This window comes from Herpailurus yagouaroundi, unplaced genomic scaffold, assembly GCF_014898765.1.
Source record: "Herpailurus yagouaroundi ecotype Mexico unplaced genomic scaffold, PumYag 28, whole genome shotgun sequence".
NCBI classification, from domain to species: domain Eukaryota; kingdom Metazoa; phylum Chordata; class Mammalia; order Carnivora; family Felidae; genus Herpailurus; species Herpailurus yagouaroundi.
In genome coordinates, this window is record NW_024412376.1 from 49,009,613 (window position 1) to 49,027,787 (window position 18,175).

Genomic DNA, 18,175 nt, shown 5'->3' on the forward strand with positions numbered 1-18,175 from the left:
AAATAAAACAACTTGGTCTCTGCCCTGAGGAGATTATTCTAGTCAGGGAAACAAACAACTAGGCATTTTTTTTTTTAATTTTTTTTTTCAACGTTTATTTATTTTTGGGACAGAGAGAGACAGAGCATGAACGGGGGAGGGGCAGAGAGAGAGGGAGACACAGAATCGGAAACAGGCTCCAGGCTCTGAGCCATCAGCCCAGAGCCCGACGCGGGGCTCAAACTCACGGACCATGAGATCGTGACCTGGCTGAAGTCGGACGCTTAACCGACTGCGCCACCCAGGTGCCCCACAACTAGGCATTTTAATACACTGTACTGGGTGCTCTGGGGGCAGGGGTACAAAAATGATGTAAGCTCAGAAGAGCAGTGGAGCAGCTGGGGTTCAGGGAACACCTCTTACTTAAGTAAGAGGATGACAGTGATGAAATGATGAGGTTGGAAGTAAGGCAACATGAGACTGCAGTGCCCTGCCAACTATTTTATTCTAGAAGCAATGGGAAGCTTCTGAAGGATTTTAAGCCAAAGAATGAAATAATTAGATTTGTATTTTAGAAATAATGTTCTGGTTGCAGTATGGAGAATAGATTAAAAGGAGATAAGATTAGAGGCAGGGAGACCAAATAAAAGTTGTTGGAGTAATTCAGGAAGAGATGATATTAAACTAGGGTTATAAACATGGAAGTGAAGAGAAGTGGGTGCACTTGAAAGATGTCTTGCAGATATAATTAATGTGACTTGCTGAACACTAACTGTGGAGAATTAGGAAGAGCAAAACAATAAAGATGTTGCTGAGTTGACAACTGAGTGGATGGCGGCACCCAAAAAATGCAGGAGCAGGTTTTGAGGAAAAGATTATAAAATTCAATTTTAGCTCCTGTTGAGCTGGAGGACTCACGGTATACCCAAGAATATATATGCATTTGGCAACTGGATATATGGGGTAATGTTCAGTAGGGAGACCTGGAACTCTTCAGCACTATCATGGGAGTAAACAAAAGCACACTTGGATATATTTCAGGAAATGGGCATAGAATGGAAATAGACATGCACATAGAGTGGAAGGAAAATAAACAGAGAAAACAGAAGAAATAGCCAGGAAGGCTCCCTGCCTTCTCAATCCACCTCAGGCAGGCAGCCTGCTAATGATTGCTCCCTTGGGCTGCCACTGTTTTCCATCTATGCATCTATCAAGGCACTCCTCATCTGTCATTGAGTATATTTATCTTTGTCTCACTTTTTACTGAACCGTAAGGATCTTTTTTTGTTTCAAGTTTTTATTTAAATTCTAGTTAGGGGCACCTGAGTGGCTCAGTCGGTTGAGCGTCCGACTTCCACTCAGGTCATGATCTCGCAGTTCATGGGTTTGAGCCTTGCGTCAGGCTCTGTGCCAACAGCTCAGAGCCTGGAGCCTGCTTCGGATTCTGTGTCTCCCTCTCTGTCTCTGTCCCTCTCCCACTCAGTCTCTGTCTCTCCCTCCCTCCCTCAAAATAAACAAACATTAACAATTTTTTAAAAATTGTAGCTAGTTACCATATAGTACAGTATTGGTTTCAGGAGTAGAGTTTAGTGACTCATCACTTACATGTAACACCCAGTGCTCAACACAAGTGTCTTCCTTAATACCCATTACCCATTTAGCCCATCCCCTGCCCACCTCCCTCCAGCAACTGTTTGTTCTCTATAGTTAAGAGTCTCATATAGTTTGCTTCCTTTTTTTTTCTTTCCCTTATGTTCATCTATTTTGTTTCTCAAATTCCACATATAAGTGAAATCATATGGTATTTGTCTTTCTCAGATTTATTTTGCTTAGCATAAAAAATATGGAAGCTTCATGAATTTTCATGTCATCCTTATGCAGAGGCCATGCTAATTTTCCCTGTATCACTCTGACTTTAGTATATGTGCTGCCAAAGTGAGCACTGAACTGTAAAGATCCTTTTTCTCTTTTTCTTAATATTTATTTATTTTGGGAGGGAGGGAGGGAGGGAGGGACAGAGAGAGGGAGAGAGAGAGAGAGAGAGAGAGAGAGAGAATGAGAATGAATCCCAAGCAGGCTCCACGCTATTAACACAGAGCCCCACATGGGGATCAATGTCACAAACCATGAGATCATGACCTGAGCCGAAAGCAAGAGTTGGACGCTTAATGGGCTGTGAACCACCCAGATGCCCCTGAACTGTAAGGATCTTTACTTTTTTTTAAATGTTTATGTATTTTTCAGAGAGAGAGAGAGACATAGTGTGAGCGGGGGAGGGGCAGAGAGCGAGGGAGACACAGAATCTGAAGCAGGCTCCAGGCCTGCCAACAAAGATCCCGATGCAGGGCTCAAACCCGTGGACCGCAAGATCATGACCTGACCCAAAGTCGGATGCTTAACTGACTGAGCCACCCAGGCACCCCATGAACTGTAAGGATCTTAAGACAGGGATCATGTCATATTCATCATTAGATTTCCAGGACTTAGTACAGTGGTGGGGTCTTTAATAAGACTTTTATGAAATAATTAATAATGGGAAAAATTTTATTGAGTACTTTTTGCCTTAGGTACTTTATATACAAAGTCTATTATTATAATAACCATGATGTATTAAGACTCAAAAGTTAAATAAATTGCCCAATAAGCTTCCAGGATTCAGAACCAAGTCTGTAAAAGACCATGCTTTTTCCACTGTATCATACTCTCCAAAAGACTGGTAGAATGAAAGCTATATTTTTGCAAAAACAGAAAAGAAGGGATTGCATCTTATGTGAAGCACAAACACTGCCCTTACGCTAAAGAGGCACAGTGCTATGGAGAAAAGTCCTCGCGCTCTGTCTTCTGGGATGCCTGCTGCATGCCATGCCTGCCAGAGAGTGGCAAATCAATAGCTGCATGTCTTAAACCATAAGGAAGTCAGGCAGAGATTAGACCATATACTACCACACTCAGCATTTTGCACAGCAGTTCTGGAAGGATCTAGCAATTACCGCCACACCATGAATCTAGAAACATTCCTACAAAGATAAGTTCAGACATTGCCTGGGACCACCAATTTATCAGTTCTGTTTAAAACAACAGGGCCAAAAGCTGAGAAACTATAGCTCCATCCAAACTTCATCCCTGTTCACTGTTCAGAAGACAACCCTCTCACCGATCCATCACCTTCCTCTCATTTCTTGTCTCCCAACTGCTGTGTACCTGACAGCATTCCCTCTTGAGGCCTCACCCTCACCTTTCCCACAATACCCTCCTTCAACCCTATCCAGGGTGGGCTTTGGCAACCTATTTCACTATAAACAAACTCACCTATACCCTCAGCTTTTTAAATGAACATGTCTTCTATTTCCTTGATCTCTTTCTCAAAGATCTTGCTTCCTTTGCTGTTTCCTCAAATTCTACATATCACAAGGCTCAGAACTGGTATTGGTATTTTGTCCCATAGTCCCTTTTAAAACAGTTCACTTTCCTGTAAAAACCTTCATTCCTTTGAAGTTCATTCCATCCAATTTTGCCACCTTTTACCTTCTTTTGTCCCTAATATCCCTTGACCTCCAGGTCATTCCCCCACAATAACATTATACCTGGATCATGTTAAGCCTTTAAATCTCAATTTACTTCCTCATTTCCTAAGGTATTTCAACATTCCTGTGGATGATCTGTCAAACACCCAAGAATCACAGTTCCAAGGCCACTTCAACCCATTCCCTTGGCCATGCTCTCTACTTTGTTATAGAGTAGCTCTGACTGATTGCAATACCCTTCTCTTTCCATTCATATTACCTCCAGTATGCCCGACCCAGAATCTCATCGAGAGCTCTATTCCTGTAAGACTGCTTTTTCTTCCAATTTATTCTTGGTCCCATTTCCATATCTGGCCTAAATCTCTTAATTGGTCACATGACCTACTCTCTCACCAATGTTTTCAATCCCCTTCCATTTTTTTTTTTTTTTTCCTTTCCTGGTATTTCTTCCAAATCACATTCCTAGAACAGTGCTATATTCTGCCTGGCATCAGTGCCCTCAATCCCCTTCATCCTTGTCTTTCTCCTCTCTCATCCAACTCACAATTCTGGATCAGTCCTATAATATGCCTGGCCTATAAGCCATTCAGCTGAGATGCTAGAAATAATCATAAAGCCACTATACTTTCATGATTTCCAAACTCAGTTTGGTGGTTAACACCACGATTAATGCCTTTGTTTTTAATCTACTGTCTATTCCAGACTGTCTCCATTCCCTTTAAATCCTTTTTACTCCCTCCTACTCCACAAATTACATCAGCTATTTTCCTACTTCACAAAAAATATTGAAGCCAGATAGTAAAAAAACCTCTCCTCTCACAGCTATAAATTTATTTATAACCATTCCCTTATTCCCTTAGTTTCTGAGAAAAGGTATTTTTTTTCAAGGCCCACCTTTTCTGTCTCCTTTGGGGCCTGGTCTGGCTCCATCAATTTTCCCTCTCCTTCTCTACAAGTTCTTTTTCATTCAAATTACAATCATGCTCAGATCTGTCAACTGTCATGACCCTTTGTTTTACCCTTATTTCCTTCTGGTTTCTGCCCTCCATCTCTCCTTTCCACCTTAATCTCCAAAGCATCTTGAAAAAGTGACATTCTCTTGAAGTCTAGGTCTTGATCTCCCATTTGTTTAACTTGTTCCCTGGCTTTAATTCCCACTGCTCTGTGGAAACTGTTATTACCAAGTTGATGAAGGACCTCCTCATGGCAAAATCTAACAATCATTAGAATTTGTGGGTTTATAATAGTTTTCAAGAATGGCAATGTTTTCCCTCATTTTACTTAGGAGAACTCACTCTTTGGCCTAAAGTAGAATATGGTGGTTTGGATGAAAGGTAAGAACAGATAGACCCTACTTTCTTGGCTTCTAATTATAATACTTTAGCAAGAAAGCTTGGCAGTTTCTGATAATCAATACGTCTATAACATACAGCTCTTGGCCACTTTACTACTGGCATCTTATCTTCTAGAGTAGTTTCTTTCGCAGGACGCTGTATTTCACTTAAGGGAGAGACGGATGATAGTTTCTAATTCATGGAATTGGTAAATGATCTTAGACACTTACCTTCACCATCTTAAAGATGTAGTTCCTCATTGCAAGAGGAAATCCCAATGCCAGCATAACAGGGGTTTATGGGAGAAAAAAAAAAGAACTGTCAGCTTAAAGTATGTTGTATATATCAAAAGGGATATACAAATACTGTATAAAAATGCATAGTTTAGAAAACATCCATAGTTCAACAATTCTTTCTTCTAAAATTCTTTTTTTTTTCTTTTACGTTTATTTTTGAGACAGAGAGAGACAGAGCATGAACGGGGAGGGGCAGACAGAGAGGGAGACACAGAACCGGAAGCAGGCTCCAGACTCTGAGCCATCAGCCCAGAGCCCAACGCGGGGCTCGAACTCACGGTCTGTGAGATCGTGACCTGAGCTGAAGTCGGACGCTCAACCGACTGAGCCACCCAGGCGCCCCTCTTCCAAAATTCTAAATAGCACAAAGCATTTAACTTCAGTAATAGTTCTCTGGGCAAAACAGTAGGGTCCAGGAACACAGCATAGTTTAGCCTGCCTTGAAACAAAACACTTGGGTTCAAGTTCCCGCTCTAACATCTACAGGTCTGTAACCTGAACACCTAACTCATCGCTCACTACTACCAGCTGGGTGCCTTTAGCAAGTCATTTAACATCTCTGAGATATACCTTCATCTATAAAGAAAGGATTAATACCTACATACGAGCACTTTGGAAATTACAAAGGGTAGTAATGTTTTAGATATCATTGGAGCCACTTTTCCTCCTAAAAAGTTGTGTCACATATCCTGGTGGACATCCCTTAATTCTCTCATCATTCTTGGTAAATCAGTAAAAATACCATGTCATTTTGGAGAGTATACAAACCCAAGAAAACTTTGTTTTAATTGTAGATGCATTTTTATCTAGCCATTTTTTTTAGTAGGGTATAAAATATAATAGTTTATTATTTTAACTTAAAAAAAATCCTATATAGATCCAAAATTAACAAAGACATCAAATCTTAATTAACATTTTGCCACATTTAAGAATGTTTTTTAAGGGGCTCCTGAGTGGCTCAGTTGGTTAAGTGTCTGACTTCATTTCAGGTCACGATCTCATGGTTTGTGAGTTCAAGCCCCACGTCGGGCTTTGTGCTGTCAGTACAGAGCCTGGAATCTCCTTCGGATTCTGTGTCTTCCTCTCTTTCTGCCCCTCCCCTGATCACACTCTGTCTCTCTCTCTCAAAAAAATGAATAAACTTAAAAAATTTTTTTTTAAATATTTTTTAAGAAATAAAAATTATAGGCTACCAATGTGCCTCTCCCTCCTATAAAGAGAACCTCTGTCCTGAATTTTGTTTTTGTAATTCCCAAACCTGTTTTTTAAGCCTTTATTTATTTTTTAAGATTTTATTTTTAAAATCTTAAAATATACCCAACATGGGGCTTGAACTCACAACCCGGATATTAAGAGTCACATGCTCCACTGGCTGAGCTTGCCAGGCACCCTTTGAAACCTTTACTTTAGGGCACGTGGATGGCTCAGTTGGTTGAACATCTGACTCCTGATTTTGGCTCAGGTCATGAGCTCACATTTCTTGGGGTCGAGCCCCACATCAGGCTCTGTGCTGACAGTACAGAGCCTACTTGGGATTCTCTCTCGCCCTCTACCCCTCCCCTGCTCGCTCTCTCTCTCTCTCTCTCTCTCTCTCTGAAAATACACTTTAACAAACCCCTTTACTTTAAATAAATGTATCCATAAGCCACACACTATTGTTTTACATCAAAAAATTTACATACAAGAAATGAGGCCATTTAACTTGCCTTTTTTTTTTTTTTTAATAACCACCATTTTGGAGGGTAATTTGATTCACTTAATGCTGGCTTATTCATTTTAACTGTACAGCATTCCATTAAATGAATATAGCACAACTTATCCATTCTTATGTCACAGACACTTTATTTCCAAATTTTATTATTATAAACAATACTGTGATGAACATTCTTGCACGTCTCTCTGGCAAATATGAAGGAATGTTTACAGGGCATATATATGTGTGTATATATATATCCTAGTGGAATTGCTGGTTCATAAGGCTATGCACATGTTTAATTTTAGTAAATAAATACTACCAACTGCCCTCATAAGTTATACCAATTTATACTCCCGAAGACAGTGCCTGAGAGTTCCTATGTTGTTTTCCAACCTCCTTGCCAACATTTGATATTCAGACCTTCTAAAATGTTGCCACCTTGACGCAGTGTCTTGATTTTGACCCTGTTGATCCTCCTCTTTGAAAAACTTTGATTCCCCAACAGCATTGTTTTCTAGTTTTTTCTTTTAACTAATACTATTTCTTGGTCTCTTTTGCTAGCTTCTCTTCCTCTACCCGCTTCTCTTGGCATTTGTGAGTTATCACCTTTGTTTTTTCCCTGTGAGTCTTGTCTAGGCCACACCACTCACAACTAACTCTTCAAGATCGACAAAAGTCAGCTCTCTTCTAAACATCAGACCCATCTGCCTAGCTGCCTACTAATCTTCTGGGATTTACATGTCCTATAAACGCCTATAATTCATTGTGAAAAGAACTTTTTCCCCTCAATTTCTTTTTTCCAACTCTGTTTAATGATGCTGTCCAAGGCAAAGTGTTTTACGTCCAAACCCCGGACGGACATCATGAACTTTTACTTTTCCTTGCATTGCCTTCTGCCTTCCAACAAATCAGCTGACCTATGTCCTACCTTCTTAACGTCTCTTTATCCTTGCTCTCCTCCCCATACTTAATGTTGTTGTCCTTACTACTTTTTGCCAAAGGTTACATTCATCAGAAGCAAGCACTTTGGAGTTAGACACACCTGAGCTTGAATGCAGATCTTTGTCACTAATAACCTATGTGACCGTAAGCAACTATGATCAAGGTTTCTGTTAAATGGGAATGATCTCTTCAAGAATTATATCAGCTAACAAATGCAAAGTGCTTACTACATTGCCTGGCACATAGCAAAAGTTCAATGATGGCTATTATGAGCTCAGCTTGAGTCATATTACTAGTTCTGATGATTGGAAGCAAGCTTCCAATCTTGTTCCCCATCCTCATCATATTAATAGAATTCTCTCACTTATCCTTCCCTATTTCTTCAATAACTCTCCTTTGCTTATACAAAGCCAAATCCAATCTTTTAGTAAGTCATCTAACACTCTTTATTCTGATCCCCAGCCTCATTTCCCAGATTCTATTCACACTAGTTTACATGGTCCCTGAATACATGTTTCATGTATCTGTGCCTTTAGGTACATGCTACCTTCTATCTGTCTAGGAAACTGGTTTTTCTCTTTCCAAACTCAAGTGAGCATTCTGTTAAACTTATCTTAGTCCATCCAAACAGAAATGTGTACCAACTCCTAGGAGGGTTATAAACCACTGCTGCACTCATTTCTTGATTTGTCTGTCTACTAGCCCGTAAAAAACGTGATAGGCATTCATTAACTACCAGATGGATGGAAGGAAGGACACTGGGACTGGCCTAATATCACATCTCCTAAATAGCTTTAAACAGCAAGCATCAATCTGCCAACTTTGCTAACACTAGTAAAAGTCAAAATGATCATGGAGGATGGAGGTATTACAGGTGTTTTTCTCTACTATGAGAAAAGGGAAAACAATGTAAAGTTCTCACAAGTGTAAAGTAAAATACTAGGGAAAAAAAATTGAGCTGTTAGTACCTAGGAAAAGATGATCAACGATTTTCCTGTACTTTAGTCAACAAATAAGGATAACCAAGTTGAATATTGACAAACAGGAAAGAACATCCTTTTGCAAATGCTGGTATTTGTAATGAACACTTACTATGTGTCAGGTCTTGTGGTAATCACTTTCTATATAGTATGTGCGTTACTTAATCCAACAACTATGAACTAAAAATTCTTATTAACTTTCCTCAGGCACCTGTCCTTGGGAAAAGCTTATGTTTTCAACTACATCACGCTACTGTCGTTACCGAGCTACAATGGATTTATGCCAGAAATTTGGCACTTAGTCACAGGGTCAGAGGAAAGTAACCATAAAGCATTAAGGCCAGGCTTCTGTGGGAAGAGGCTAAAACAATTTAGACTTCACAGTTTGCAAAGGTGAGGGAAGATTATCCATCTCTACGCAATTAAGAATGACAATGAACAGTATCAAAACAACCAGATTCATTTATCAAATCCTCTAACCAGCCAAGAACAAGCTAGACAGAACTGATGATTGTCTGTAAAACAATTCCTATTCTATTAAAGAAAAATACTGGATTAGAAAGATTTGGGAGATCTACACAGATGTTATTTCAGATCTCACAGAGCAAGTTTTGGTTTGACACAGGATTGTGCAATATGTAAATCTCCTTTCCAGGTTCTACACTAACAGGCCAACATTTAGCTTTGAATTCTGTCTGTCCTAGAATCATGGCTCCTTTTACATCTGAGATATGTAATTCACTTGTTTATGCACAATTAGGGAGGAAAAAAAAATATGTATTTGATTGCAGCGTAGGCATGTGTGGCTTTCCAGGGAGTAATACCTCGCACCCATTCTTATTTAAAACCCTGCCAAGTCCATGCTTTGCTTTGGTACTCATCCACTCAAAAACTCAAGCATCTATCTATTCATGGCAATTATATTTTAAAAGTTGCTTCAGTGGAGACAAGTTAGCATGACATCCAATAAAACCATGACTGTTTTCTCTTTGAATACCAACATCTCAGGTAGTAGAACAGCAGCATGATTTAAGCAAAGAATGGACTTTGAAAACAATCAGAAAGCTCTGGACAGAAAGTTCAAGAAGTTTTCTCCTTAATGTAAGATGGGGAAAAGTTCATCTTTTTGCACTTACATAGTTGCTTCCCTCTTCAATTTGAGGAAAAAACTCAATACTATAAAATGCTTTAAATTTCATCAAGGACAATGGGCCCCTTAATGTAAGATGGGGAAAAGTTCATCTTTTTTGCACTTACATAGTTGCTTCCCTCTTCGATCTGAGGAAAAAACTCAGTATTATAAAATACTTTAAATTTCATCAAGGACAGTGGGCCTCAACTTTGGATGCACCCCAACCAGGATGCACCTGGGGATGGGGGGTGGTCAGAAGAGAAGCCGACCAGACCATCAGCACCTGGCCCGACACCAGATCATTCAAATCCGAATGGCCCCGCCATTGAGAAGGTTGTCTTTCAAATAGCTCTCCTGGGATTCTAATAAACAGGGTTAAATTTATGTCTTGAAAGGATTCCATTGCCTATCCTAAATAAAGATCAACTGTGGACCACAGCTGTTGGCTGTGAACACTGGCTGTAGGTCATGTGTCTAAAAATAACCATTGCAGATCCTAACCCAGTGTCTCCTTAGTTGTAAGGATTAAAAGTGGAGATACTAGGCTGTAGACAACAGAGCCTTGTAGGTAGGTGGTTGGTGTGTGTGTCATGTCTCCTCATACTATTTGAAAGATGAAAAGCAACTACTGAATGACAATCTCTGTAGTGACTTAATTCCACTGATGTGATGTTTAGGTGGGTGGCTGGTTGCTAAAGACACGAAGGATGTGAGTAGATTTACTCGCAACTTATGCAACAATGACCAGGCAACTGAAAAAGTTAGAGAATGGTCCCACTCATCTTGCTTCCTACAAGGCCAGTCACAACCATTCCACTGACAAACTATAGGAAAAAAGCAAAAATTAGATGTGAGAGATGTATTCAACCGAAATAAAAACGTAATGGATCTGTGGTATTTTGAGGAAATTCCTGAGACCAACAGAGAGGCACAGGGGGAAGGATGAATGAGAATACTCTTAAGTCACAGGTACGGGATAAAAAATTTGTGAGCCTTTGTAGGTGACCTGAAAGTTAACAGTACTTTATTGCTGTTTTCTACAATCTGTAGGGCAATATTAATATTCACAGCAAATTTAACAAGGATTTGAATACCTACTATGTACTGTCCTAGTTATTACACCCCCATACTAAAATGTACCCAGTGTAAATCCTTAAGATTTCATACATTAGAAATGGATTTACAGGAGTCTGAACAAAGCATTAGTCATTTAACTTCATACTGTATTTAAAATTTTTTTTTCAATTTTTTTTTAATTTATTTTTGGGACAGAGAGAGACAGAGCATGAACGGGGGAGGGGCAGAGAGAGAGGGAGACACAGAATTGGAAACAGGCTCCAGGCTCTGAGCCATAACTTCATACTGTATTTAGACATTTCTCTCAAGTAAAAAGCATCCTAGCAGGTGAATGAAAAATGCTAACTGCAATGGAATGCTTGAAATAACAAGTAGGGTCTTGAAATAAAACTTTTAAGTTCTAAACAAAAATCACAAGTTAAACAGGTGGCTTCTAAGGTCCTCCTCAGTGAACATCTAAACAAATTATGCTAACAGTAAACAATGCTAACTGAATACAGGTTTCTGAATACTTCTATTACTGTTATTAATATACAGTAAATTTTTTTATTAAGTTAATGAAAGGAAGAATTAGTATTTCACATTCCAGAGTTCAGAACTTAAAGGATCTGGGAGATATTTACTATTACTTCTTAAATGGCTCCATTCTCATTTTTAAAGATATCAACCAGCAGTCTGACTACTGGAAAACAAGTAAGTAGTTTGAAAGAAAGATGAAAAGTGGTGGCCAATTTAATTATTCATCATTAACGAAGAAAACACCAAAGTTTTGGAAGAGCACTTTACAAAACCTAGTGCCTATCTCAAGTGTGATGAAGCATCAAGCACCGGTATACGGACCCGATAAACCTACAGATGAAAGTAAACAAGGGCAAGTTCATGAAACCCCTTCAGGAAACTATAGTAGACTGGAAAGATATCACAGAACGGTATGGCGAAAGGCTTCTTGTTTGTTAAGACAACGCACAAGTAACTAGATATAGAAGGGAAATGTACTTATCAGCTGAAAGCAAGCTATGGACCCAAATCATATTCCAGAAATCCCTTTCCTCCTATGTTGTTTCCAAACAAGAGGATCATTTGTACTTCTTGAGGCCAAGCTGATTAGCAAAAGCAGCATCTTAACATACAGGAAACTTTTCATCACATATTCATCAAGGTCAATTATTTCAGTTAAGAACTGTACCACTTGTGTGAAATAATAGACTGTTAAAATAGACACAAAGGTCTAATATAAAAGCTGTAACAACTACTTTCCAGTCTTGTCGGATTGCCAAGTATCAACTTCACTTTCACTAAAGCCACCTCGAAACCAAGTCTATACTGTTTTTGGTGTATAGAACTCTATAAAGAGCACTGAACATTTAAGATACTAAGCTTGTCTATAGTTGACAATTTCATACAAGTTCTAATTTAAACTACCATTTTTTTTCTTCTGGCTTCAATCCCAAGATGGTGTCCTTTCAAAGACAACTGGATAAACGGAGAGGCTGGAAACTTTAAGACCTGCTTTCCTACCGCATACTGCTCCCTTTCCTCCTGCCCATCTTTATGTTATCATAAAAGAAGCAGGTCTTGAGGGGAGGTAGCAATGTTACATCAGCTGTATAACCTACAGTACACGACAAATACTCTCCTTCTTTACTGAAATATGAACATTTTCTCCAGAATCTCCTGCACACTACCAATCCTTTTGACATCCACCCTGTAGGTTGTATACTAAAAGGTAAAAAAAAAAAGTACACTTCAATAAATAACCTTTTGCAAAAATGTCTTATTGCTATAGTGATATTTCTAATCTTCCAAATTGGAACAAAACTTAAGGTTTCAGCTCCCTGTGGGGCAACACAGCCATTTCATGCGACTGTTTTTAATGTAGGTTTGGCAGTGGATTGAATGGCATCAAGAAACCTTGCCTGTAACTTAAAGGAGTGTAGCATGAGCTGAACAGGTAGCCTACCTTCCACTGGACAGGTTGGTCTTTCTTTCCATTCTCTTAGTAAGAGTTATTTCAAAATTTAAGGCTAGTAATTAGTAAGACGTGTGTGTGTGTGTGTGTCTTGTAGGAAAATTCAACACTTCACTTTTTTACCTGTCCCAAACAGATGCTACACATGGCAACTGAAATATTCCTACAAACTGTGCAGGACAGAGACTTCCCTGAATTTATCGTCACCTACCTGAAACTAGACCATGCTTGTCTGGCCTCTTACAATCATAGCCTTCGTCTCACAGCCCTAACAGCAGCACACCGTGGAGTACAAACACCCCTGCAAGACAAAGGCCTCATAAAACCCACAGAAAAGCTATTCACTAACACTGGGACTACTTTTAGCCATGCTAGTAGAGTTCACGCTTTATTTTTGTGCATCGTAAATACAGAAAAATGTTGAAAATGTAGGACTCAACTATCTAATTAAAGCTGAGTAAACTAACCTGGTCAGATCTTAATTTTTAAATGAGAAATGACAAGAGTAGTAAATATAAAGAAAAACAAAAATAACTTTACTTTCCTATGTTAATACAGGTCAAGGGACCCTTTCTTCTGAAAAGGGTTGTTAACACCAGTTCTCAGCAATAAACATAAGGCACTTGTTTAGAATACAACATCACTGCATTTTTTCCCACTTGTTTTTCTAACCCTGTTTCCCCCCACAGTATCATTTGGAATTAATAGAGTGAATGAGGCAAATGTGGGATGATCCAGTCGATACTACTCAGAGCAAGACAGTACAGTACAATGTTTCGGGGGTGCTGTCTGGACATAAAACGAACCCGGTCAAGGTCCTCTGACACCAGACAATGTATCCACTATCAAGTAAACCTGAAAGAAAATAAAATATTTATTCAATAGTTCCAGTAAAATTGGGTCGGAGTACAATATACATGTTAGGAATTTTAGCTCCTCACGGGTGGAATCTGCATCAAGAGTTCTGAGTATTTACGAATTTTCATTCTAAGACAGTCTACATCAGTTGAACATTGTCAAGACAAATATATGAACTTCATTTCAATATACAGTAGAGTTGAAACAGAATTCACACATAAACACCCCCTATCGTATGGCTGGTGCCTCCTCCCAACACCTCAGTAGTGGCAGAGGTAGCACTAGTGTTCTTTCCCAACAATGAGAACTTCGGTTGCCACTCATAGGAGAAGTTGAAAAAAAGTTTGTGGTGGTGGTGGGGTTTTTTTTTGTTTGTTGTTTGCCATCTGTGAAGATGTTCCTGAGACAGGGCCAGTTAATAAAACGGAACAAAGCACTGGAGTTCGGCTTGTACTTCTCTTTACATCACTAAATCGTTAGACCGGGACGCAGAATGCAGGCCACGTACTATGAAAGGTTGAGTTTAGCACAACTGTTCAATCAGTAGAAGGATCAGGTCTCCTGAAAATTCCCTTTAGAATATATGCCCTAGAAACTAAAAGTACCACAAAAAGATCAATCATATATACAACTGATTCATTTTACTTAATCTTATTTGCTCAGATCTTGCAAACGCAACGAGGATATTGAGCCTGAGGCCAGTTCTCAGTATACAGGTTTATCATCGTAAGGCTCAGTCTCTCCATCAAAATCGCAGTTCTGTTTCCTTTCAAATTAGGAAGTTAGGAATTACATTCATAGTACCTGCCACCATCCTCGCCCTCAAGGAAAGGTTCATGCAGGAGCAGCACTACACCTGCATTACGGAGTCCCCTGACACCGGCACTCAGCCCGCAGCGAACACAACCATCTGCGCTCATTTTACAGCACGTTACATTGCCTCTGGCTTGCACCTCTGTTTCCACCTGTGTATTTTCACAGAAGCCCAACACAGATTAGTTGAAATATTCACACAACTGTTTTTCAAAACAATTTATTGCATCATATTTGGTACCTTATGTTTGACAACAAAAAGGAAATTACATCTGTAACTGCAGGAAAAAGAAGCTGGTCTGTTATTGAAAAAAAAAAAATCTTGGGCCCTTTAAAAATTACAAAGTCTTGGGCTTGCCTGAAACAACTGAGCAAGAAATATATTCTTAGAAATGTAGGGCTTCAAGTATTACAAACCTGTGACACTGTGGAAAAATTCCAGAGGTATCTAAACTGCAGCACTTTTTTTCTGCATATCGTGAACAAGGCCTGCTGAGGTTTTTAACTATTAGTCTCTTGATCAGTCATAGAATGGTAGTCAGGAGTTCTGCTCTTTAACTTCAAGCCATGGTAGATTTTCTTTTTTCACTCTTGGGTGAAAAAATTCATGCGTGCTAATTAGTTGGTGCCACATCACAGTGCATTTGGTTCTTGCATTACAGTTTTAACAAGTTTGGCCAAAACAATGCTGAAAGGTTTGCATTGCTATTTTAGTTCTTCAAGTTTTAGTTAAAATTGAGATTGTTCCAACTGGTTCCTTCAGTTAAAAACTGTGGTACAAGAACACCAAACTGATCATGTACAGTGAATTTTGGAAACACAACAAGCATATTGAACACCCTCTAGGTTTCTTAGAAATTCTGCTTGGTATCTATATGTCCCAGCTTCTACAACATCAAGCATCTGTTGTAGGTTTCTCTGTAAATAGTGATTCACATTGCATACTTCCTATGGTCAGAATCAACCCCGTAACAAAATCAGTCAGATGCTAAAGCCCCAACAACTCTTTGTGCTCAGTGAAAGAATCCAGTGCTAAAACAGCATTTATGCTGTCTGAGATATAGTAAAATCTCACAAGACAAATTTTAAAGTAATATTTCTGCCACACACCTGCTTTGTTAGCTGTAACAGCCTCCAGATTTTATATAAATTAGTTAAAAAACATGGGTGGGTAGGTAGGAATAGAATAAGGTATCTTTTTTTTTAATCCCTCAATTTTAGCAGCTTTTAATTTTTTAAGAAACTGAACCTATATCCTGTAATACGTTAGATATTTTATATATACTTTTTCAGCAGGATAAAAAACGTAAAACACTATTTGAAGGCAAGAACATTTACTCTTCTCATTCTGTGTAAGTTAGAGCAATGCAGCAGGTGCGTGACAAAAATATTATACACTAGATATGGTCCAAAGTCATTCCATTTGCTTGTTTAATGATGTTCAGATTTCATTGGCCAGTTCTTCAGTTTCTGCAGAACTATCTCCATTAACTGTGATCTTCATATCCTCTTCATATCCAGGAGGCATGAAAGCCAAAGCATAAGGGAAAAGCTTATGACAATTTGCTCTATAAACTTCAGCAGCTTCTTTACAGTCTCCTAGGCTACCATCACACAAGGCTTCTAATACCTCCATACATGTCTAAAGAAAGAGAAAAGGTAATATTATAACTTGTCCAAAAACAAAGTTTTTTACTGTGAATTTATTAGACATTTCATTATCAACACATTTTCTAAGCAAAAGACAAATGTACATATTGAAGACACAGAAAGCATTCTATCCCCGCATATTCAATCCCTAAGAAATAGTTTCTTCAGAATCGTAGGGCTTATACAAAGGATGAATTTATAAACAGGGCCAGGACTAATGTGGGGCAAGCAAGATATGCAGCGGCTACATTTAAAGACACACTCACTCTCAGCAAGTGCTTGACCCCAGGTGGCAACTTTGCCTCAACCCAGGCAGGCTCTGTGTATAAATGTCAACTTTTCCACGCTAATGTCAGGTATTGAACTTAAGCTCTTTAGTTTTGTTTTTTTTTTTCTTTAAGAGGCTTAGAGACAGCTGGTGGTATCAAACATTGCTTTTTAGCTCTGTATTAATTAAAGGTTTGTCCACTGAGAGGAAAGGGAGGGTCTCAAACCAAAGGGCATATATGCAAGAAAAATTTGTTCATGAAAATTGGTAACTGTTTGAACCAAACCCCTTGGTAGATATTCTTAGATTTTAAAATGATGCATGTTAACTTACATTCCTCATGTTTTCTTTACCTTTTCACTTGGAAAACATTTAGTTTGCAGATATATAGTATCCAACAAACTTTGCCAGTCTAGAAATTTTATAATCTAAATGATGTATTAATTAGCAATCAATAAGTCAAATGTTTCTTTCTTAAAAGTGTTCCTTCATTTGCTATTAAAGGACTATATCAAATGCTTTATCTGGCCAATTATCAAAGGAAGTAGCGCTATGTCCTTTGTTTTTAGGCTAAACTAAAATCAGTATCTTGCAAAACATATCCATGTATCTTTTATATTTCAAGGTACATTACAAGTTATAAAATGAGTGTTTTGATTTGATCCCTGGTATGTACATCTTAAACATGTCAGAATCTTCACTGAGACTACTGCTTGGTCAGAAATGTAGAGACAGGAATGAACCAAAATCTAAAATTAACTATGGAATATGAATATATATATATATATATATATATATATATATATATATATATATATATAAAATTTTACTAAAACAGATTCCTAGAAAAAGTATTTTAAATAAAGATGTGGAACTAGTTCTTGAAGGCCAAGTAGCCTACTGTGCTTGTGCACACACAGACAATCCTAAATAAATTTAAGACAGGGTTAGTTTCTGATGCGGATTCATAATGGCTTGGTGAATAATATGCATAATTAACAAAAAAACAATTATTTGGTAAATGTATTCTCTTTGTGAAAAGAGAAACAGAAAGTGGTGAGGTATTCTTCAGAGAGATTATGAAAAACTTTACCTGGAGGTTTCTGTTAGTGAGGGATTCATCAAGTGTTGTTGCCAACTCTATAGCTCGCTTCTGACTAGAAGGATCTAAATAATATACCATTTTGGCAGCTAAATGAGAAGGAAAAAAGAAAAATTTATTTTTTATTTTTTAAAAAAATTTTTTTTTCAACGTTTTTATTTATTTTTGGGACAGAGAGAGACAGAGCATGAACAGGGGAGGGGCAGAGAGAGAGGGAGACACAGAATCGGAAACAGGCTCCAGGCTCTGAGCCATCAGCCCAGAGCCTGACGCGGGGCTCGAACTCACGGACCGCGAGATCGTGACCTGGCTGAAGTCGGACGCTTAACCGACTGCGCCACCCAGGCGCCCCGAAAAATTTTTTTATTTTAAAGTACAACCAGCATCTTATCCTCTATTCATTCAAATATCAAATATATATGTGCACACAGAGTGTGGCACTTTATTAGAAAAGTGGGAAAAGCCATTTGAAATAAACCAAAAAAATCATGAGAGGATAGATAAGAAATAGCTTAACTGTCTAAACTAGGAGAATGATTAAGGTAAAAAACTATG

The 18,175-nt window shown here is 38.5% G+C and overlaps 1 protein-coding gene, 1 long non-coding RNA gene and 1 other non-coding gene across 4 annotated transcripts in view; 1 reads left to right on the top strand and 2 right to left on the bottom strand.

The window, feature by feature from the left end:
* LOC121029517 (uncharacterized) overlaps positions 1–9,065 on the top strand; it is a 34,793-nt gene extending 25,728 nt beyond the window's left edge. Inside the window, exon 3 of the long non-coding RNA XR_005789759.1 lies at positions 8,959–9,065. This is a non-coding gene — a long non-coding RNA (uncharacterized LOC121029517). The remainder of the gene's footprint in view (positions 1–8,958) is intronic.
* Positions 1,816–1,922, bottom strand: LOC121040171 (U6 spliceosomal RNA). Its single transcript, XR_005795163.1, has one exon. It is a non-coding gene; the product is annotated as a U6 spliceosomal RNA (small nuclear RNA).
* Positions 9,066–13,438: 4,373 nt separating the features above from the next.
* The window catches only part of NAA15 (N-alpha-acetyltransferase 15, NatA auxiliary subunit), an 86,344-nt gene continuing 81,607 nt past the window's right edge, over positions 13,439–18,175 (bottom strand). For both annotated transcript variants that reach the window (XM_040473677.1, XM_040473669.1), the window contains exons 19-20: positions 17,612–17,709; positions 13,439–16,242 (exon numbers count right to left, since the gene is read on the bottom strand). In XM_040473677.1, coding sequence (XP_040329611.1) covers positions 16,042–16,242; positions 17,612–17,709 — 299 coding nt within the window. In that variant the 3' untranslated portion in view covers positions 13,439–16,041. The remainder of the gene's footprint in view (positions 16,243–17,611; positions 17,710–18,175) is intronic.